The following is a 23,744-nucleotide window of genomic DNA, read 5'->3' on the forward strand; positions in this document are numbered from 1 at the left end:
TGCACTCTATCAAAGGCCTTTTTGAGGTCTATGAAAACAGCATACACTTCTTTGCCCTTTTCTATGTATCTTTCGCCAATGGTTCTTAGAAGTCCAATGGCATCTCATGTTCCCTTTCCCCTTATGAAACCATATTGTTCTTCACCAAGTGTTTCTTCCAGCATACCTTATAGCCTCCTATTCATAATTCGAAGAACTACTTTTGCTGCCTGTGATATTAGGCTGATTGTCCTGTGGTCTTCACACTTTTTGGGATTATTAGTCTTTGAAATTGGGACTATTATACTTACGAGAAAGTCTTCTGGCCACTCCCCTTTGTCATAGATGTAGTTGCAAAGAGAGGTCAACTCATTTTCGGTTGTTTCTTTTAAACTTCATTTCTGCCGGAATGTCATCTACACCATACGCTTTGTTGTTTGTAAGTTCTCCCAATGCCTTATTTACCTATGAAACTAGGATAAAATCTCCTTTATTCATTTTCATTTACTGATCCTTCCTTTTCTATCTGCAGATCGAAAGGTCTTTGATCCACTTCATAGAGTGTTTCAATGTATTATTTACATCTATGCTGAACAGCATGTGGTCACTTTCCCTTCTATCTCCTTATTTGTTTTGTTGTTCCTTCCCTGAAATACTATTTCCTTGGTTACTCTATACATTTTTTCGTACTTGCCCCCTTGTAATGCAGTTTCAATAAATAGCCAGAAACGGAATTTTTTAAAAAATAATACAAAAATGTTTACAGTTATATTTCTCACAAACAAATGGCACTGTAGCTGTTTCTAAGCGAAGGCTCTGCATAGAGAAATTATTGTCTGCTTGCTGCCAGTTGTCATTTTGAGCCCATCGTAATGCTGCTCATACACTGACTACCATAGTATATTGAACAGTTTCTATTAAAAGAACTTTAGCAACAAAATATGTATACAAAATGTATCAAAAATATTTTTTGTGATGGGAATAAACCCTAGAGTTTTGTATTGCTTTCATTTACTACAAGTGACAGCAACAACTTTTGCAGTTCCTTTTACAGCAGCAAGCTCAGTTACAGTTCACTTCATGTAGAAAGGCGTTCCAATTTTCAGCCATTCTGCGCATCCCCCTCCATTGACTGCAAGCAACCAGTAATATTCATTCTCTCTCTGAACTGCTAGCCATGATTTACAACCAGACTGCGAAAATCACTCTCCTGCATGCTGCACTGTCACCATACTTTGGGAAAATACAGTTTCATTCACAGACCAACCGAATTATCCATTCAGTTGTCAATGTATAGAAGTGAATGTGTATCTGTAAATGTTTTGGAATGACTGCCAAATAAATATGTCAAATGAATATGCAGTAGATGTGAAGTGCTTCACCAGCAGGCGAATAGGTTTGTTTACCACATTTACAAATTTTTCAAATGTGGATGTGAAAGTGGGACTCCTATTTTTGACATTTTGAAGATACAAGTGTGAATTGCAGAAGAACATGTTAGCAAAGAACTATACAGAGAATAGTAAATGAAAGAGAAAGGGTTATAGAAACCTCAGGAAAATTTGGTTTTGTGTCACGTTTGAATTGTACATAACTAGTGAATACCTGACATCACAAAAACTTGTTACAATTATTAATGAGAAAATTCGCTTCAGAGATAGCACTTCGTCAATGCAAATAATTTTAAAAGACATTGATTTCAAATAAGTTAAGAAAAGACTTTTTGATTGAAAGGAGTGACATACACCATATGATCAAAAGTATCCTGACACCTGGCTGAAAATGACTTACAAGTTTGTGGCGTCCTCCATCGGTAGTGCTGTAATTCAATATGGTGTTAGGCCACCCTTAGCCTTGATGACAGCTTCCACTATTGCAGGCATATGTTCAGTCAGGTGTTGAAAGGTGCTAGGGGAATGGCTGCCCATTTTTAAACCAGTGTTCCAAAATATCCAAAAGGTGTTCTATAAGATTCAGGTCAGGACTCTGTGCAGGCCAGACTATTACAGAGATGTTATTGTTATGTAACCACCCTGTCACAGGCCATGCATTATGAACAAGCGCTCGATGGTCTTTAAAGGTGCTATCGCCATCCCTGATTTGCTCTTCAACAATGGGAAGCAAGAAGTTGCTTGAAACAATAATGTAGGCCTTTGCTTGATAGTGCCCCCTCCATGAAAAACATGACCACACCGTAACACCACCACCTCCGAATTTTACTGTTGGCGCTACACATGCTGGCAGATGATATTCACTGGGCATCCGCCATACCCACACCCTGCCATTGGAGAGCCACAATGTGTACCGTGATTTGTCACTCCACACAATGTTTTTCCACTGTTCAGTCACCCAATGTTTATGCTCCTTACACCAAGCGAGGCGTCGTTTGGCATTTACTGACGTGATGTGTGGCTTATGAGCAGCCGCTCGATCATGAAATCCAAGTTTTCTAACCTCCCGCGTAACTGTCATAGTACTTGCGGTGGATCCTTATGCAGTTTGGAATTCCTGTGTGATGGTCTGGATACATGTTTGCCTATTACACATTACGACCTCTTCAACTGTCGGCAGACTCTGTTAGTCAACAGACGAGGTCGGCCTGTACACTTTTGTGCTGTACGTGTCCCTTCATGTTTCTACTTCACTATCACATTGAAAACAGTGGACCTAGGGATATTTAGGAGTGTGTCAAGCTCATTTACAGACATATGATACAAGTGACACACATATGACACAAGTGACACCCAATCACCTGACCATGTTCAAAGTCTGTGAGTTCTGCAGAACAGCCCATTCTGCTCTCTCACGATGTCTAATAACTACTGAGGTCACTAATATGGAGTACCTGGCAGTAGATGGCTGCACAATGCACCTAGTACGAAAAACGTATTTTTTGGGGGTGTCCAGATACTTTTTGTCACATAGTGTAGATGCAGCATGAAGCACATCTCTTATAAAGGTGCATGATACAAGACAAGGAAGTAGTTAAAAATGTATCACCTGTATGAAACATTCTTGGATAATTATTCTGTATGGTGGCTCTTCCTTTTGTTTTGTTCCAGAGAGTAAACTTATATATAGGTATAAGAATAACAGCAGTGACTATCATTTGGAAATGAATACTGTCAGTTTCAAGAAGTGGTTCACCAAACAATTCTTGCCATACCTTGCTTCAAAGTTGGTCATAGTAATTAAAATGCCTGTTATCAGTCAGCTGTTACAGAGAAAACACTAAGTACAAACACCATGAAAGCGGATATAGTTCTCTGGCTTAAATAAAAATATTCTGCACATTATAAGCCAGGCTCATACCAAATTTCTGTGGCTTGTTAATTTATATAAGTCACACAAAAGAACATGTGAATTTGACTTCCATATATATGAATGTGGTCACTTCCATACACATGAATGTGGTCACACAGTCAGTATAATCCGACAGAATTAATTTGGGCTTAGGTTAAAGGATATGTGGAGGAAAAAACAAAACATTCAACATAACAGAACCTGAATCACATGTGCGTGAAGCAATAGAAAACATCTCCTTCAGCGTAAGCACACTGTGTGCGGCACACTGAAAAGCTTCAGAAAGAAGACTTTGATAAGGAGTTGAAGATGGACAGAAGCAGTGAACCTATCCTGAATCTACAATTAGGTGGTTCAGACATGAACTCAGATAGCAGTGATGATTGTATTACAATGTAGACCTTGGAAAAGAAGACTTTGATAGGGAGTTGAAGATGGACAGAAGCAGTGAACCTATCCTGAATCTACAATTAGGTGGTTCAGACATGGACTCAGAGAGCAGTGATGATTGTATTACAATGTAGACTTTGGAACATAGTGCACTAATATTATTTCTTCATTTTAAAGACTGATGGCTTAAAAAAAATGTATATCAACATATCAATTGCATACATGGTATACAAGAACTTCCTAGGCTTTATTTATTAGGAATTAGTATGTCATAAAGTATGTAGGCTATAATGTTCAACATATTGTTCAAGGAGAAGCTAAGCTCTGCCCAGCGTGCTGTATGCCTAATTACTCGCAAGAATGCGGCTCGACAAATTTGTCAAGAACCTTGATATTGCGACAAGTACATCCCTATCATTATCAAGGCACGGACAGGAAAATGCCTCAAAATGACGGGAAGTGTTACCTGTCGAGATATCGGTGGTTTTTGATGTTATTGGTCAGCATTCCCTCGAATTATTCATAGAAGATGGTCAACTATTTGTCTCTGCAGTGGATCATAAATGCGTTCTCTCACTGTAGAGTCGAATGAGTTAGTTTCCACACACAATGGCCTTTGACAGCAAGAACTACGATAACATACTGACAATTTTTATGATAGTCTTTTGCATTAGTCTTTCATATCAGTAATACAGTTTTACTCACAAGAATTTACATTTAACTACAGTCGGACACACCCATACACATTCACAAATTATACACATTTTAAAAAAATGCATGGAGTAAAAACAGCTGTCAAGCGTATATAATGATTTTGATTTGAGTTTTAAGTTAATTTTCTTGTGTATTATATTTTTACTTATAATACAGTCCAAATCGCAATAAATGACAAGTGTCACAACCAGTTTTGTTTATCTTGTCATTAGACAATCATCATTTTGAGAAAAATTGTACCTGATGTCTCCACAAAGTTGTACCAGCTGTTCTTGTTTTCTGACATCATGCAGGCTAATGTTGTGGAGTAGCAGATGCAAAGTCAAGACGTGAAGTAAGATTTCTCTCATGTAGACGACCGACCAAAATCGGTTTTAAAATGTATTGTTCCCTCTCATAGATTCGAACAGATAATACGATGCACCATAGGCAAGTGAACCTGACTATTGATGGCAGCAACACAGTTCAGCAACACGGACTTTTGTTTATCCGCGCTCTGCAGCCACGCACACACAGACCTCATAGCCTCCACGCTTGCCTATGCTCTGCCTCTATGCATGGTAGTACCATCCTACATGATGCGGGCTATAGCTAGTGTTGTCTTAAGTAGCTTTAAACTGATCATTGTGATCAGCAGAAAAAATCAGCAATAGCAGCAGAAAAAAAAATGTACCGATATTACATTGAAAAACATCATTTTTACAAGGGAACATCCAACCAGCAGGATGAACAGCAGAATTCTGGAGTAGTTTTTGTTAAATAAATTTGTACATCTTTCATGCTTTTCTTACCTTCTTTTTTATCACTTTGCTTCCTGTGACAATGCAATAAACACATGTAAACAAATCCCATAAAATTTTCCACCCTCCAGGCCTTTGAAGGTGTAGTCAACAACATTGTTCCATTACTTCAAAGGAGACTACTGTAAATACACAACACATCCAACATGCTACATACGTAACAGGAGTATCCAGTATGGTCAGATGTGACTTGATCGCAGCATGCAAAGAGGAAAAGAATGGCCAATCTTTCCGTATACAGAGCTTCATCTTGCTAAGCTGGTGTTATTTAAAAAGACTTGTTGTCTGGTAGAAATGGATAATTTAGTGCAAACTTCCTGTAAAATACCCAGTGGAAAAGTGACTTTTGCTTTTAAATTTTATGTGTAAATGTAAGCAACTGTGGGTTGTTTTACAGCTCTCCATACTCTACTAACTCAAGTGAAGAACCATCTGTTGATGAAAAATTCAACTCTTCTGGCAATAACATTACATTATTATTTTCATAAAAATGGAATCCCATGTCTTTTCACATCTTTTTTAAATAGGAAAAACACACAGCTGACAATAACATTCCAATTTCCGTTTCCTGATGTGTTCTGCTGTCACTTTTTAATTCAACCAGTAAAACAACTATGTCACTCACATTTGTGCTTATTCAGTTACATAAATTTCACAATTGCTTATCTATTAGCCAAATATATGTGTGTGTTCTCCTGCTGTCACTTGGTGAGTAAATTTTTTATCTATTCAATTACATTATGTTTTCAAATATGTTTTCAGTTTTTTAGCTGTGGTAATGACCTGATATTGACTATTGTAGTCTCCAATTTTCATATTCTAGTCTCCAGTGTTCATATTCTTGAGTACGGGATAGCTTCTGTAATTTTTCTGTTTACTGTTTCTCACAAACGATATTTTATATCACACATTTGCCAAAGAAAGTTATGATTCTGTAACAGCAACTGTACCATTTACATATTTCCCAGATACAATATTTTGCTATGTTGTCATCCAGTACACAACACACTGATTTACTAGTCAATTCTCTTCCTCCTCTTTCCAATACCATTCACCTGATATCAGTTAAATAATCATAAAAATACTTATTGATAAAGTCACTACATAGTGAAAAATTACACATTTTTCTCTCTGCTTCACATAACAGCAATGTAAGACAGTAATTATCATTTTTATTTATATAAATTGTATACAACTCTTAATTGATGAAAATCTGAATATAACATCCATCATCATCTTAGTTAACAAAAACTCTGCATGAACTTGACACTTACCAGCTGCCCTTTTCAGGACTTCCATACATTCTGTATGTTCACATTTCTCAGCAATATCCAGGGCTGTTAGGCCACTGCTGTCTGTTGCCACCACATCTGCGCCATGTGCTAGGAGATGTTTAATATTATTGACATACCCATGCTCAGCACTGATATGCAGAGGGACCTATAAACACATATATACAGTCTTTCAAAGCAAGGTAAGAAACTTGAAATCATTGAGTTTAAATAAAGTTATAATATTTATTCTGACTGCTGCAATTGGTAATATGCCGTGCCGATTTCTGGAAAAAAGTGAAGTGGTACTGGAGTGACCAGCTTCCAATGTCTAACATTTGGAAATTATTTCAGTAAGAAATTACATCATGCTTTTAACGTGTACCTTAATGTAAGCAAATAATTCAGATTCATGTACATTATCTAGAATTAAGGTGAAAAGAAATGCCTTGCAGATGAATCTGATTGTTTAAATCAGATCCCAAATCAGCATCGAAATATCTCTAACATATTTCTCCTGTTTCTGCTCCTTCCTTTTGTGCCTCTTATCAGGTATCTTCCATTCAGGAACCATGACTCCACAAAGAGTCAGGTTGAACAGTTGTGAAGGAGTTCCTGCATCGCAGTATTGACTGTGCCTTCAGCTGTCATGCATTCTGTTTCAACGACATCTAGGGAAATATCAACTGGTTCCAACATATCCAGGGAGCATTGCTCAAATATCAATAATCATTTAAGACAATTGGCTGATTGTTGAATTTGCATCAAGTATCACAGAAATTTTGCTATACAATTCAATTATTTTTTGAAGACTCTGGATTTCATGTCTGCAGCAGCATGACTTAGTATGTTGACACAGGTGAACTTGGAATGAAGAGCACGACCCATGTGCACTTCATTTAAATTCTGAACATCAATTTCTTACTCAAAATCATCTAACGGGTGATTTGCTTTGGCAACTTTTTAGACAGTTCTGAAAACATTTACTGCTTCTTATCTGTCTCTCTCCAATGCTTTAACACAAGTTCTAAAGACTTTTCACTTGCTATAGATAATATTTACAAAGCAGCTTTATGGGCTGAACTTTATGTTTAAAGATATTCTTTCTCAGGGACATCATCTGGTTTATTTTCCTTTCTCCACAGCATGACACAAACTGTTGAACACTGCTATGAAATATTAATTCCTCATATACTCCTCCTGGACCCAGTGTCCCAAATTTCTTACAACTTTTGCAAGGTAGTTTCTTGTTTTTTGCTATCTACGACTCATTCTCATTAAAGAAACATTTCCTGTTCTACTCTCAAACAGCCAGGAAGATCACAAACAACACTATTTACAGAAGCAGGCCTGTAAGAGAATGGCAAATTTTCAGTACATGCAATTTCATTTACATTCTTTTCCTCTGTCATTTTCATCACCACCCTCAGAGAACTTCATCTTTTTATTTGTGCTTAATCTTACGATTTATTTCGACTCAAATTGTAACAGGATTCCACACTTTGCCTTAACTTCATCGACACTGAGTATGGAAGTGAACAAACATCACTGTATAACAATGAAAGAAGTGCCTTCTCAAGATGTATTTTAATATCTGATCATATAAGACTATAATTTATGTTCATGACTCTTAACATTCACATGTGGATCGATTTCAGTAATATTCTAGCCATGTTTGAAAAGGCCGTGAGATTGGCTGCTGTTACCTAAAAGGAATTTAACATGTCCCAGGTACAGATTAAATCTGATATCACTAACTGATTTCACCAATAATGCCACTAATGTATGATTTTTTTGCTTTTTAATACAAATAAAATGTAGCTTGTTCTCCCCTCACAGGAAGCAAAAGCAAAAAGGTAGTGGTAATACATGTAGGCATACAACACTATTAGGGAACAATTTAGAAAAATCAAAGCTTCAAAAACTGAAAACTATTAACTTCAATAACAAGTATCAAAATCTTAGAACGACACAAGATATTAACGATTGAGACTGCATTAGTTACAATGTTCCAGACTCTACATTTATTACACAAGAGAAAAATAAAAGATGAAAGTAAACTGAAAAAAGAAGGACAAAAGATTAGCAATTAACAGCCTTTCAATGATGAAATTTCTAGAGCTGGAGCACAAGCTCAAATTGGAGAAGGGGAGCACAAGCTCAAATTGGAGAAGGCAGGGGTAGGAAAGTGCACTTGTGCTTTTCAAATGCACCACTCCTCTAAAATTTTACTTAATCCATTTAGGGAAACCGTGGAAAACCTAAATCTGCAATGCCAGATCTGAATCTGGGCCCCAGTCCTCCTGAATATGAGACCAGTGTCTTAGCAATGTGCCAGCTTGGTATGCAACAGACAAGTCGCAGACTTGGAAACTAAATGTCAAGACTGGAAATAATGAAACCAGACACATCCAAAAGAACAGACACCTTGCATTCATATAATTGGTTCACCTAGATGGGCAATGGATGCACGTTCTTCAGTGCAGATGCAAAAGTACGTCTGACCTCCTGCGGGAATCTCAGAGTAGCGAACATGGGAGAAATGGACAGGGACTGTGGATAGATGGTGCTCGGTGGGAATGTGGGTCGGCAGTGAGGCATGCCAAGATAGTCCATGCAGTTGCGATGAACATTGTGTCTAGGTGTCACACTGGTTAATGCACCTGTCTAGTAAGGAGGAGACCCCTGGTTCGAATCCCAGTCCAGCACACATTTTCACTTGTTGCTGCTGATTCCAATTTTCCAATGTGCGTGACATTAGTAATCCCTTCCATTTCCCGTGCTTTCTGCCACCTCCCCCTTCAATTTACATATAAAGTACTATTTGGCAAAGCAAAATGATTACACGGTCAGGTTTGCAGCACCATTGTGTTTATGTCCAAGAAGTGTGGAGGGGAGGGAGTAATGATGTACACTCCAGTAATATTAAAAGTGCAGCACTGTGACACGCTACATATCTGTATGTGCCACTGAATGAAGTACCTGTTTACAACATGAGCAGAAACAGAACATACAGTTTATCTCACCTTGGCTGCTCACAATGCTTTGGTGGCATTATCCATAAAATTACCTTCTCCACTGACACTGCTATCTTCATCAGCCATATCTGTTCATTCATCATATGCTGCTTCAGTCATGGATGATAACGCCGATCCTTTGTTCAAAGCTATGCCACCTGATTTTATTACATTTTCAGTTTTTTCTCCTCTCAAAGTACCTCTGCCCCAGAAGTCAGCACACACTATTTTGGTATGATACACAGTCTTTCAATTCTTATAATGTCACAAAATTAATTAAATGCTAATGTCACAGAAGTGTGAGCAAACTGCTGTGTGATGTAATGATTAGTGTTTTTGGTTATTAATGCCAAATTCCTAGCTCAAATCCCTGTAATGAACTCAAATTTTTCTCTGGTTGAAAGATCTGGAAGGAGACCCACTCAGCCTTGTGAGGCCAACTGAAAAGCCGCTTTTATATAAAAAGCAGCACAACTGATGCCCAAGTCGTTGAAGTACCGTTACTTGAAACAGTTTGCATCAGGCTAGATGGCACATGACATTTATTATGTAGCAGTAAAAGCATCAGCTGTTAGTCTCCCATGTATTGATGACTTATTGACTAATCCATTGTTAAGTATGGGCTGTTGGAAGCCAGTGAAGACACTCCAAGACAGGAAAGAGAGACAAAATGCAGAGGGCAGGTGGAAATTGTAGCGTTTAGATTTCAGGAGGTAAACAGTAATGGGAGAGACATCTGGACTTGCAGAGACTCCAGGCAGCTGTTCCAGGACAGGAATTTCAGTTCAGAGAATTAATTGGTTAAGTGTCACAGTAAATGGCAATCTCAAAATGGCACATTTTAGCATATGCAGCAAGCTCGTACTTACTCCTGAGAACAGCAGTGCCAGTGGATTCACACAAGTGGGGCAGGAAATGAATTAAACTGCTGGAACTGTAGTGCCTACCCCTGAGAAACAGTCTTCGCTCGTAGGGTGGGCCAAAGCAACGTAAAACACTGTTGTTGCTAGCATTTTAGGAAGAGTAGTGAGGTTCAGTTTCTAGTTTAACACTGTTTCTATAAAACATAAGTGTTTGTTAGCGTAGAGGCCAGGAACATTCCTACCCATAGAGTAGGAGAAGGGAAAGCATCTGAGGGTGGTTGGCCACAGCATCAGGGAGGTGCAGAGCCACATGTCAGACTGGTTGATGTTTATAAAGTGCCAGTGGATTTGCGCACTGATGATTGATAGAGAGAACTGTCTGTCATAATTATCCTTTAAAAACTCTTGTTTTTATTCAAAAGAATGCTTAGTCAGACTGTCAGGACATCAACTCTGTGTTCCTCAACAAGTCTGTTTTCTCACTTGGAGTGCCCCCTCAAATGTTTGTACCTTATGATGATTGTAGTGACTACTGTTTCTGTTAGATCTCAACCCACGGATTCAGATACTGACATCTGTTGTGCCAAAAGTCAAATTATTTGCTTTTTCTAATGCTTAGACATAGCCTTCAGTGCACTAGTTAGTACGAATGCAATAAGTACATATATTTCAGACCTTTGACTTATTTAAACTTGTGTAAAGTATTCTTATAATTACTTGCCATCATGGGAAGCTTTTTACCTTCCTGCATTTACTCCTAACTGCTCAGTAACTGCAGACTGACCTGCAATCCCCTTTAAGTTCTCAAAGTCTTCCTCTATCCTATGCCACAACAAGACATACCAGTACAAGACATATGTAAACAATTTATGGAGCAAGGTAAGGGGTAGTTTATGTGATTTTTGAGATCGATGGGTAGTTCACATATATTCAGACCGAGCCCAATGTCATGACTGGACTGATATAATTGAAACTCTATTAAAAGCATCACATGCGCTCCAGTGAGAACAGATGGAGCAAGAAGAGTATAAGGAAGAATCAGATGTCCGGACAATGGAAAATGCGGACAGGGCAGACCATCCTCACAACTGCATGACGTCATGGAAGGCATGGGAATGGCTGAGCAACAACGTACTGTAACAGGGGCCTTAGTCCTGAGAGGCCGCCATGGCAACAGCTCAGCTGTGATGGCAGCAGAGGCAGCACGGTCCTGAGGGCACAAGGCATCTTTGTGAGTTCCAGCAATGTCCACGCAAACTACATGCAGTGACCAGCAACTCAGCGGGCAATGGCCCTGCACAGGAGAGCAAAGCAACACTGTGGGAGTTGTGCAGTCACGTCCCTCATAGCACAGCATACCCACAATGACACACACTAAGTGGCTATGAAATTCCTGCTTGTCTCTGTACAACTCTTCAGTAGACAAAGTAAGTCACAGCCTCATCTGACATTACAAATGCCAGGGATGGAGCAGCAGATAACATTAACATCAGTGATGCCCTTAAACTTATTCTCCAGGATTTCAATGGTACAAAATCTGCATTCAATGAATTTATAAACACTGTGGGCATTGCTTTTGAACTAGTGCATGAAGTGGGCCATCCAATACATTAAAATTTGTAAATACCCATATTGGGGTCCTACATGGAGTGAAGTACTCACGGATAGAAGTAAAAAAATTGTTCAAAAATTATGCATGTACATATACCTTGGACTTCTATGCCTTTAAAAAGGATTCCAGTAAACAATCAAAGAGAGAATCAATTGCAGACTGGGAAAGTGAAGTAGATTTGCTTCAATTTCAATTTTGTGAGGCTGCCCATGGTGCAATGCCAGAGTAAGAAACTGGCAAGATTTTTGGCATAAGTGGGAGTATTAAGCAGAGCAGTAGTCATTCAGAGAATCTTTGATGAGCACATAAAGTATAATCGGCTCACGCGAGTAGAGAATCAGAGACTTCAAAAACAGTCAGAGTCCCTCTAAGAAAGTGAAGCTAATTGTGTGTTTCAAGTGCCACAGGCTAGGGCACATGGCTAGTGAGTGTACCAACAACATGTGGTGTTGTTGTTGTTGTCTTCAGTCCTGAGACTGGTTTGATGCAGCTCTCCATGCTACTCTATCCTGTGCAAGCTTTTTCATCTCCCAGTACCTACTGCAACCTACATCCTTCTGAATCTGCTTAGTGTATTCATCTCTTGGTCTCCCCCTACGATTTTTACCCTCCACGCTGCCCTCCAATACTAAATTGGTGATCCCTTGATGCCTCAGAACATGTCCTACCAACCGATCCCTTCTTCTGGTCAAGTTGTGCCACAAACTTCTCTTCTCCCCAATCCTATTCAATACTTCCTCATTAGTTATGTGATCTACCCATCTAATCTTCAGCATTCTTCTGTAGCACCACATTTCGAAAGCTTCTATTCTCTTCTTGTCCAAACTACTTATCGTCCATGTTTCACTTCCATACATGGCTACACTCCATACGAATACTTTCAGAAATGTCTTCCTGACACTTAAATCAATACTGGATGTTAACAAATTTCTCTTCTTCAGAAACGCTTTCCTTGCCATTGCCAGCCTACATTTTATATCCTCTCTACTTCTACCATCATCAGTTATTTTGCTCCCCAAATAGCAAAACTCCTTTACTACTTTAAGTGCCTCATTTCCTAATCTAATTCCCTCAGCATCACCCGACTAAATTAGACTACATTCCATTATCCTTATTTTGCTTTTGTTGATGTTCATCTTATATCCTCCTTTCAAGACACTGTCCATTCCATTCAACTGCTCTTCCAAGTCCTTTGCTGTCTCTGACAGAATTACAATGTCATCGGCGAACCTCAAACTTTTTATTTCTTCTCCATGAATTTTAATACCTACTCCGAATTTTTCTTTTGTTTCCTTTATTGCTTGCTCAATATACAGATTGAACAACATCGGGGACAGGCTACAACCCTGTCTTACTCCCTTCCCAACCACTGCTTCCCTTTCATGCCCCTCGACTCTTATAACTGCCATCTGGTTTCTGTACAAATTGTAAATAGCCTTTCGCTCCCTGTATTTTACCCCTGCCACCTTTAGAATTTGAAAGAGAGTATTCCAGTCAACATTGTCAAAAGCTTTCTCTAAGTCTACAAATGCTAGAAACGTAGGTTTGCCTTTCCTTAATCTTTCTTCTAAGATAAGTCGTAAGGTCAGTATTGCCTCACGTGTTCCAGTGTTTCTACAGAATCCAAACTGATCTTCCCCGAGGTTGGCTTCTACTAGTTTTTCCATTCATCTGTAAAGAATTCGTGTTAGTATTTTGCAGCTGTGACTTATTAAGCTGATAGTTCGGTAATTTTCACATCTGTCAACACCTGCTTTCTTTGGGATTGGAATTATTATATTCTTCTTGAAGTCTGAGGGTATTTCACCTGTTTCATACACCTTGCTCACCAGATGGTAGAGTTTTGTCAGGACTGGCTCTCCCAAGGCCGTCAGTAGTTCCAATGGAATATTGTCTACTCCGGGGGCCTTGTTTCGACTCACGTCTTTCAGTGCTCTGTCAAACTCTTCACGCAGTATCGTATCTCCCATTTCATCTTTATCTACATCCTCTTCCATTTCCATAATATTGTCCTCAAGTACATCGCCCTTGTATAGACCCTCTATATACTCCTTCCACCTTTCTGCTTTCCCTTCTTTGCTTAGAACTGGGTTTCCATCTGAGCTCTTAATATTCATACAAGTGGTTCTCTTTTCTCCAAAGGTCTCTTTAATTTTCCTGTAGGCAGTATCTATCTGACCCCTAGTGAGATAAGTCTCTACATCCTTACATTTGTCCTCTAGCCATCCCTGCTTAGCCATTTTGCACTTCCTGTCGATCTCATTTTTGAGACGTTTGTATTCCTTTTTGCCTGTTTCACTTACTGCATTTTTATATTTTCTCCTTTCATCAATTAAATTCAATATTTCTTCTGTTACCCAAGGATTTCTACTAGCCCTCGTCTTTTTACCTACTTGATCCTCTGCTGCCTTCACTACTTCATCCCTCAAAGCTACCCATTCTTCTTCTACTGTATTTATTTCCCCCATTCCTGTCAATTGCTCCCTTATGCTCTCCCTGAATCTCTGTACAACCTCTGGTTCTTTTAGTTTATCCAGGTCCCATCTCCTTAAATTTCCACCTTTTTGCAGTTTCTTCAGTTTTAATCTACAGGTCATAACCAATAGATTGTGGTCAGAGACCACATCTGCCCCTGGAAATGTCTTACAATTTAAAACCTGGTTCCTAAATCTCTGTCTTACCATTATATAATCTATCTGATACCTTTTAGTATCTCCAGGGTTCTTCCATGTATACAATCTTCTTTCATAATTCTTAAACCAAGTGTTAGTTATGATTATGTTGTGCTCTGTGCAAAATTCTACCAGGCGGCTTCCTCTTTCATTTCTGTCCCCCAATCCATATTCACCTACTATGTTTCCTTCTCTCCCTTTTCCTACACTTGAATTCCAGTCACCCATGACTATTAAATTTTCGTCTCCCTTCACAATCTGAATAATTTCTTTTATTTCATCATACATTTCTTCAATTTCTTCGTCATCTGCAGAGCTAGTTGGCATATAAACTTGAACTACTGTAGTAGGTGTGGGCTTCGTATCTATCATGGCCACAATAATGCGTTCACTATGCTGTTTGTAGTAGCTTACCCGCATTCCTATTTTCCTATTCATTATTAAACCTACTCCTGCATTACCCCTATTTGATTTTGTGTTTATAACCCTGTAGTCACCTGACCAGAAGTCTTGTTCCTCCTGCCACCGAACTTCACTAATTCCCACTATATCTAACTTCAACCTATCCATTTCCCTTTTTAAATTTTCTAACCTACCTGCCCGATTAAGGGATCTGACATTCCACGCTCCGATCCGTAGAACGCCAGTTTTCTTTCTCCTGATAACGACATCCTCTTGAGTAGTCCCCGCCCGGAGATCCGAATGGGGGACTATTTTACCTCCGGAATATTTTACCCAAGAGGACGCCATCATCATGTAATCATACAGTAAAGCTGCATGCCCTCGGGAAAAATTACGGCTGTAGTTTCCCCTTGCTTTCAGCCGTTCGCAGTACCAGCACAGCAAGGCCGTTTTGGTTATTGTTACAAGGCCAGATCAGTCAATCATCCAGACTGTTGCCCTTGCAACTACTGAAAAGGCTGCTGCCCCTCTTCAGGAACCACACGTTTGTCTGGCCTCTCAACAGATACCCCTCCGTTGTGGTTGCACCTACGGTACGGCTATCTGTATCGCTGAGGCACGCAAGCCTCCCCACCAACGGCAAGGTCCATGGTTCATGGGGGGGGTATTCTGTGAAAAACAAGAAGCAGGGTAATGACAGCACAGCATAAAATTAGTTGCCTTATGCTGAACTGGGAAAAATATTTGAAGTTCACAGTGAAAATAAAAATGAGTTTGCAGTGCTGACAGCTGTTTTAGATCTAGGAATAGCTCAGGCACTACAAGTGAAGCACAAGTTTCACTGGCAGGAGAGGAACTGGATATTCCCTTTGCCAGTTCAACTGATAGACTTCTTCACGAAGTATTGCATAGTAATTAATTACGGCAAAGTAAAACCTGTGGTTCAGGGCCAAGCCAGTTAAACTATGTACAGGGATAAAAATGCTGGGTGCAAGTACACAGGGGTGGAGGCTTAGAAAGCCACTAACATGTTTTTAAACTGTGAAGTGTGTATGCACTAGAGTTAATATTTCTCTGAATCACACAGAGGAGACAGTAAACAAAAGTAAGCCAAAGAAATGGCTAAGTAAACAAGGTACTCGTATATCGGTAGGCAGACGTGTCACCAACAAGAAATGAAAGCTGCAGAGCCTAAGGAAGATCATATGGCTAAAATAAAAAGTTAGGTCCTCATGACGAGAGGATTTTGAGGATAAAGGGTGCGGATGTTGCAGGAAGGCACGCACCAACCAGAAATACTGGCGAGAGTATGAGAAAGCTCTCGTTTGATTGCTGTGTTAATACATGAGAGGAGGTGGTTTCTATTAAGATGCCTCAAATTAAAGTGGCAGAAGTTCCGCAGTATAACACAAGTCTAAAGCAGACTGTATGTAAGGTAGAATAACTCTGGAGTGAGAAAAAAGTCGAGTGACGCCAAGCAAGAGCACATGTTCCAAGTGCTAAAAGAGAAGTTTTTCAACCTCCCTGTATTACTGTACCCCGATTTTTGTAAAAAGTTTATAATCCTGACTGACACAAGCAATTGGCACTGTTCTTAGACAAGGGGAGGTAGGTAAAGACCTCGTTGCATACACATCCAGAACTCTAAACAATGCTGAATAAACTTATAGCACAACTGAAAAAGAGTTATCAGCCATAGTTTGGGCAGTCCAACATTTCAGCTTGTATGTGTTTGGCCATAAGTTTACCATGTGTACAGATCGTAAACCACTGCAGTGGCTCACAAATATTAGCAATCTGTCCTTACATTTAAAGTGGCTCACAAATATTAGCAATCTGTCCTTACATTTAAAGAAGTTCAGACTAAAATCAGAGGAGTGTGATTGCAAAATTGTACACAAAAAGAGCAAAAATGAGCAGGTAGCTGATGCACTGGTTAGAATAAGGGAGATACAGTCAGCTGATGCCAAAACTGGGGAAAATGAAAGGCAGGAAAAGTCAACAGTCAAGGAAAATGAATGGCAGGAGATTACTGCTGAAGAAAAAGTGGAAATTTTGCGGCAATTCCATGATGCACCCATAGATGGTCATCACGGAATCACAAGAACATAATTTTAAAAAAAAATTTTTAAAAAAAGATGACACAATTACCGTTGGTTGCACCACCAACATCAAGGGGTATTTAGTAAATGTGATATTGATATTGTCGGTCCATTGATGGTAAAACACAGAAATAATAAGTACATAGTAACACTAAAGGATGCTGCAACAAAGTCCATAGTAGCAGAACTGATATAAAAGCAGGGTTCAGGTACAGTGGCTCATATCCTTGAGGAAATAATCATTTTGAGATGTGGGAAACTGTCGGTAATACTGAGTGACACTACAGAAAGCGAGCAGATTGTAAAAGACTGGTAGGCTACACACTACTTCTTACAATCTCCAGTCAAATGGAGCATTGGAAAGAGTACATACAAATACAGTGGAATTTCTGAGTCACTGCATCAACAGGGTGCAATCAGATTGCAACCAACGGTTCCAATTTGTGGTATTTGTGTATAATACCACTCCCCAGAGCATAAAAAATTAAACATCACAAGTTGTTTTTCAGCACACAATGTAACATACTGTGTGCATTGCAAAGAGGTGCCACAGGTGTCAGTTATAATTACAACATTACGAACTTGAATTTAAAGAGATCAGACAGATGCACCAATATGCCATGGATTATCACAAACGGTGTAAAGAGAACAATTAGGAGTACTATGATAGAGATCAGAATTCAAAAGATTTTAAAACAGGTGATCAAGTTCTATTATACAATGAAAGAGTTAGAAGGGGCAGAAAGCATAAGCCAGATACACAGCGACACTGTGGTAAGGCCAAAAAAGCTGAAATGTGGTCATTAGTTGAAAGAGAAACAAATTTTTAATGGTGCATGCCAATAGATTAAAGGAGTTCTACTAAAATAGAAGTTTTATTTGAATTTCAGATGAAGAAACTGACGAGTGTGTTGCGTCTGATGAACTGTATTGCAGCGGTATAGACCATTGGACAATATCAGGGTTTTGGCAAAGATAAGTTTCCTTTGTCACCAGGCTTATGTTACAATAGTTACAGCAAAGTACAAATTTATAGTGTGAAATGGAAAATCTGTAGCTATGCCCATTTCAGGGAGCTTCATGGAAAATCTAATAAGGCAGAGAGACTGACACATTTATCTGTAGGTTATTTTTAAAAAAGATAACAAGTTTGGGAATAAGTGAGCAAGAAAGTACAACCATAGAACAAACCTTAGAATGGCATGTGATAAATATCAAGACTTTGCAAGATCTAACTGGACTACTAACAAAACGTGAAATACAGAGGAAATGAGGTGTCTTAAATTTCATGGGGGAAATTAGTAAAATGTTGTCTGGGATATTAGGTACACAGGACGCCTTACATTTCAATTCAAATATTGATTTAATTGAAAATGAAAAGAGGTAACTGCTTAAGTTGACCAAAGAGCAAGTAACAGTCAAAGCAACTTTAAAAAGTTTGAGTCACACAGTAGCTAACCTTCATGGTAACAAGGAAATCACTGTCAAGACTGTGGAAAGGCTTCATGGATACTTGAATGAATTTGCTAATAGCACTGATCAGATGATACAGTTTTTAAGCTGTGATGACTACTTTCAATGAACAGTTAATACAATTGGTATCAATACATAATGAGTCAGAGCAAATGCACAGAAAGAAACACTGCAACCTCACTTAATAATTCAGTACAAATAGTTAAATACTTGCATTTTATTTGGAATGACATTACAGACAAGGAGTCCCAAATTGCTCTAACAGAACAGGGTGGACACCAGTTGTTATGCATAAGTGAGGTTGATAGGTGTTTATGTCTGGTCATATATTAAGCTGTGTACTGAATGTCCCATTAGTGGAAAATTAAGGGTTTCATTTGTACAGAGAACTACCCATACCTTCCAAAACTGAAGGAAGTCAAAATATATTCATGTACACACAACCACAGAGAGATTATATGTTAACAGACAAGCCAAAGCAGTATCATGCAAAACTGAGCAACAACTAACTGATGTGTAAAGAGATAGATCACAGTCACAAAATTTGCAAGCAAAAGTTTATTTTAATGTCCACTTATGATCATTAACCATGTGAAGCTACAATGCTTCAACTAGTATGAGAAATTCCCAAGGACTGCATTAAGAAGTTTGCAAAATTATATGGTAGTATTTGGACTCCCCTGAGTCAGGAACAATGGTTATTCATTGCCCCGAAAGGGGAAGGCTTGACAATTCTGTGTAATAACGACAAGCCAAAAGATGTACAGGCTAAAGATATATGGAAACTTAAATTTTATGGCAAATGTAAAGAATATGGAACACAGGTGTTCATATAGTCTAAACAAATAAAAATAATTAATGTGACCAATGAGGATATAGTTCTTGTTGTGGCAAGAGCGCCAATCCATTATGAGAGGAAGCCGAAAGGCACGCGTTTAAGCTCACGCAGGCTGGCGTGAGGTCTGGAAAATGACAAGGAATTGAGACTAGCAAAAAAAAGGTACGTAGCTTCTGGAATACTTAACTTTAATCCATAATTGGTGAACATCGGTCTGACGGTACATGCATCACAAGATAAATAGCAAATGATAATGGCGCCTTGCTAGGTCGTAGCAAATGACATAGCTGAAGGCTATGCTAACTATCGTCTCGGCAAATGAGAGCATAATTTGTCAGTGAACCATCGCTAGCAAAGTCGGCTGTACAACTGGGGCGAGTGCTAGGACGTCTCTCTAGACCTGCCGTGTGGCGGCGCTCGGTCTGCAATCACTGATAGTGGCGACACGCGGGTCCGACGTATACTAACGGACCGCAGCCGATTTAAAGGCTACCACCTAGCAAGTGTGGTGTCTGGCGGTGACACCACAGTTCTGGCTCTAAACATGTAGGCTGACTGCTGCTGTATAATAAACAAGGAATGGAGGAACATTTCTGAGTTGAAGTTGGACACGCCAATTAAGCATGTAATATAACAATACAGCTTAACATTTTGGTCCAAGCTGCCAGTGTTGGTAGTAGTGTGTGCAAGATATGCCTGCTTGTGTGAATGAATGTTGTGTTTTTCTGTTTCTGATGAAGGCTGTGGCTGAAGGCTTATATGTGTCTTAATTGTGTCTGTCTGCAACATAAAGGGTCATCTTTATGGTAAGTAGCAATCTATCTTCCCTATATTGTTAATATGACCTTAGTGTAGCAGCTCACAAAATAGCAGAAACAGAGGAGGAAACAGCTTTCCAAGAGCAGCATATTTACTCAGAAATGTCTTGGAATCACAATTTGTTACTGTCCCACACACGTCTTGTACTTCATTGAAAGACACTTTCAGTTGTGCCTGTCTCCAGCATAAGATGTCTTCCTTATGGTAAGTAGCAATCTATCTTTTTCTACATTGCAAATAAATATTGATGTGTAAGTGCACAGGTGACATAAAATACTGCTGTGCACAGGTGACATAAAATACTGCTGTGCATATGTATTGTGGGAAACATTTTAACCAATGATTTATATTGATGTTTCTGTGTGTTTCTAAGTGCAGTGAAAAATGAAATGAAGTTTTATGCTGATGTTTAAATGAGCAAGCAACAGTGAAGTGAAATATTAACTGTGCTAAGTGCAAAATGTAAAGAGAACTAAACTGATTACAAGAATGCATATGTCACATTTAGGGCTGACATGATCTAACCATAACAGAAGTCAGATTGCAAATTTATTGTCAATTGACTGTCAAAAAATTTTTCCTATGAGGACAAATGACATCTTTGCATCATTTTGTTAGTACAGTAAACTCCCGTTTATCCGAAATGATCGGGACGACAACTGGTTCGAATAATGAAAATTTCAGATAAACCGAAGTCCCCTTTTTCACACATTAAACACCCCAAATTGCGTCAATACCGTGAAATATGATTGTAAAATGTGCATAGGGTGTGTAGAAAGTTATTGATATGGTTGTGAATAAGCCTGCATGTTTTTAACAGAAAAAAATTGTGTTAACGTGTTAAAAAGGTGCCAAAGTATGAATGAAAACTCTAAGCTTTTAAATGCTGAATAACGAAGCAAGTTTATTTTGTGTTCTTACAGAAAAAGTCCGACTTATTTGGCAGCAGGAAAAAACAGAAGTTTTAATTTTACAACCTACTGTTCTGAATAAAAAATAAACTACTGTACAAAATTAAGAAACAAATCTAGAGATTACTCAAAGGAACGAAAAGTTTGTCTAGAGGAACTTTAAAGTAAAAACAAATAACTTTTAACTTACGGGCAATTAAGTTCTAGGACGCTTCATTAGAATTTACTTTTCAGTAAAAAAGTCTATAATTGTTTTCTGTTTTTTGGCATGAGAAGCTTTTGTTGCACCAATATATCTCCAACATTGGAAACAAACGAATTCGGGATAAGTCACCTCCTCCTGTTGGCTAATGTACTCCAGGGTAGTTTGGATCGCTTTGTAGCCAACTGTGTGAGGAATCTTTTTCTCTGCTTCATCATTAGAGACATATTCTTCTGACGCTTTCTGATTGGTCGCAACTTGGACGATTTCTTCCTCAATCAATTCAAAAAATTTGTTTTCCATCCACTCTTCAACGTCTTCGAAGATTTCGTCTTCACAACCCAGTAGCTTCTCCAGTAAATTCACCAAAATTACATCATTTTCATCTGTTTCTGGCGCGTCAGCTTGAGTTAGTGTTGCCTTCTTCTTCCCACCACTGATGAGTTGCCTTATGACCTAAGAGTTTTTCCCATGCCCTAAAGAGAGAACTCGGAGGAATTAGATTCTAAGCTTCAGCAATCCAATGGATCGATTATTTTAAGAGCTTGTACAAAATCTTTTTCAGCATCAATCGCACCGATTAAGAATTCCAGCAGCTTGCATCTGCAATGTTTTTTCATTGCCTCAAGAACATCTTTATCCATCGTAGAGATGTGACATTTGGTGAGAGAAACACAGCTTTCACAACCCCATTTGTAATCACCTGGGTGAGAAGGAGTGTTGACCACAACAAGTAGTGCTTTCCGAAGAAGTCCATTTTCCTCCATGTATTTTTCTACAGCTGGAACAAACTCTCCCTGGAACCACTCTTTGAAGATAGCACCGTTCAGCTATACCTTAGACTGATTCGTGTACCACAATGGCAAAGGTTTATCAGCTGGCTGCCATCTTAATGCTCTTGGCTTTTTGGATCTGCCAATTAAATTAGGGTGCAATTAATGATTGCCAGTGGCATTACTGCATGTGAGGACAGTAGCTCTTTCTTTGCTTTTTCTATATCCAGATGCCGTTTTTCTAGTTTAGAGACAATGGTTTCTGTTCACAACATTTTATAATTCAACCCGGTTTCATCACCGTTAATAAGTTGATCACCAGTATAACCACCTGTGTCAATGATTGTGTGCAGTTTCTTCTTAAAATCAGCAATAGTGGCTTCATCCCCGGATAATGATTTGTGCTGATGGCAATTTCATGAATGGCATGCCGCCTCTTGAACCAATCCAGCCAGCCATCACTTCTGAGGAATTCTTGCTCCTTTCCTTCAATCAGCTCATAAAAACTCTTCACTTTTTGACAAAGTACAGGACCTGAAACTGGCACACCTTTGTCTCTTATTTGTTTGTACCACAAAAACAAGGCCTCTTCTAACTGAGGATGTGCACCTTTTCTCTTTGTTTTTTGAGATTTCACTGTGCTGCCTGACACTTGGACGGAAAAATTTTTTTCAAGTTACGATCGACTTGTCTTCCAATCAGTAATCGTATTCCTACCGATGTTCAAATCCACACAACCTTCGCAGGTCGCTCACCAGCATCAATTCTCTGGAAAGTGCAAAGCTTTTGTTCCAACCAGATCACATTCTTTTTTGTTTCACACTCGTAGTCATGTTCAGTGTTTTTTTTGCTGACACTCGACTGATTCTCTTTTGGTTTTTGGCCATTTTTAAATCTGGACATTTTAAACCATGTAGCGTAAACGCGAAACATTAAATAGAAAACACACATATAAGACTTGACAACAGTCGAGGAGCACTAGACAAAGGTTTTGAATTTTGAAACCACACTGTGGCAGCCATCGCATGAAAACATTTGATACATCTATCCCCTCTCCCCTGTCCTATCCAAGACCATGCAGCAACACAACAGAGCATTGTACATTCACTATTAAATTGTTAAATGCTTGGCTTTGTCTGATGTACCAATACCAGGCAAAAAGTGTTTGCCACTGCACTCTCATTGTCGGTTTCAACAGGGCTGTCGTGCTGCATAGAGCAATACTGTATGTACTGTACATCCAGGGAGTTCCAGTAGATGGCAATGGCATGAAACCACACAATACGAAAAAGAAACACGCTAAAACTTCAACCAACACTCACACAAATTGACAACACTCAGACTTTTGACAAGTGCCAGTGCACTGATTAGCAGTAGACTGCCGGAAAACACCAGCGAATGCATGGTTCCAGGCGCAAACAAGTTGAAACTTGTCAAGTGTCAGTCTAGGTAGCCAAAAGCGTAGCTGCACGATGCGTCAGACAGCACCAATGAGAGCAGCAAAAATTGGAAAAATTTGTTCGGATAAAGCAGATTTCGGATAAACGCAATTTGGATAAATGGGAGTTTACTGTATGTTCTCTCATCTGCAAATAATGACTTT

General features: G+C 39.0%; 1 protein-coding gene across 1 annotated transcript in view; it reads right to left on the reverse strand.

Moving 5' to 3' along the window:
* Nucleotides 1-6,338: 6,338 nt before the first annotated feature.
* The window catches only part of LOC124622699 (serine/threonine-protein phosphatase 6 regulatory ankyrin repeat subunit A-like), a 37,698-nt gene continuing 20,292 nt past the window's right edge, over nt 6,339-23,744 (reverse strand). Inside the window, exon 4 of the mRNA XM_047148492.1 lies at nt 6,339-6,626. Coding sequence (XP_047004448.1) covers nt 6,363-6,626 — 264 coding nt within the window. The 3' untranslated portion in view covers nt 6,339-6,362. The remainder of the gene's footprint in view (nt 6,627-23,744) is intronic.

This window comes from Schistocerca americana, chromosome 1 (genome assembly GCF_021461395.2).
Source record: "Schistocerca americana isolate TAMUIC-IGC-003095 chromosome 1, iqSchAmer2.1, whole genome shotgun sequence".
Taxonomy (NCBI): domain Eukaryota; kingdom Metazoa; phylum Arthropoda; class Insecta; order Orthoptera; family Acrididae; genus Schistocerca; species Schistocerca americana.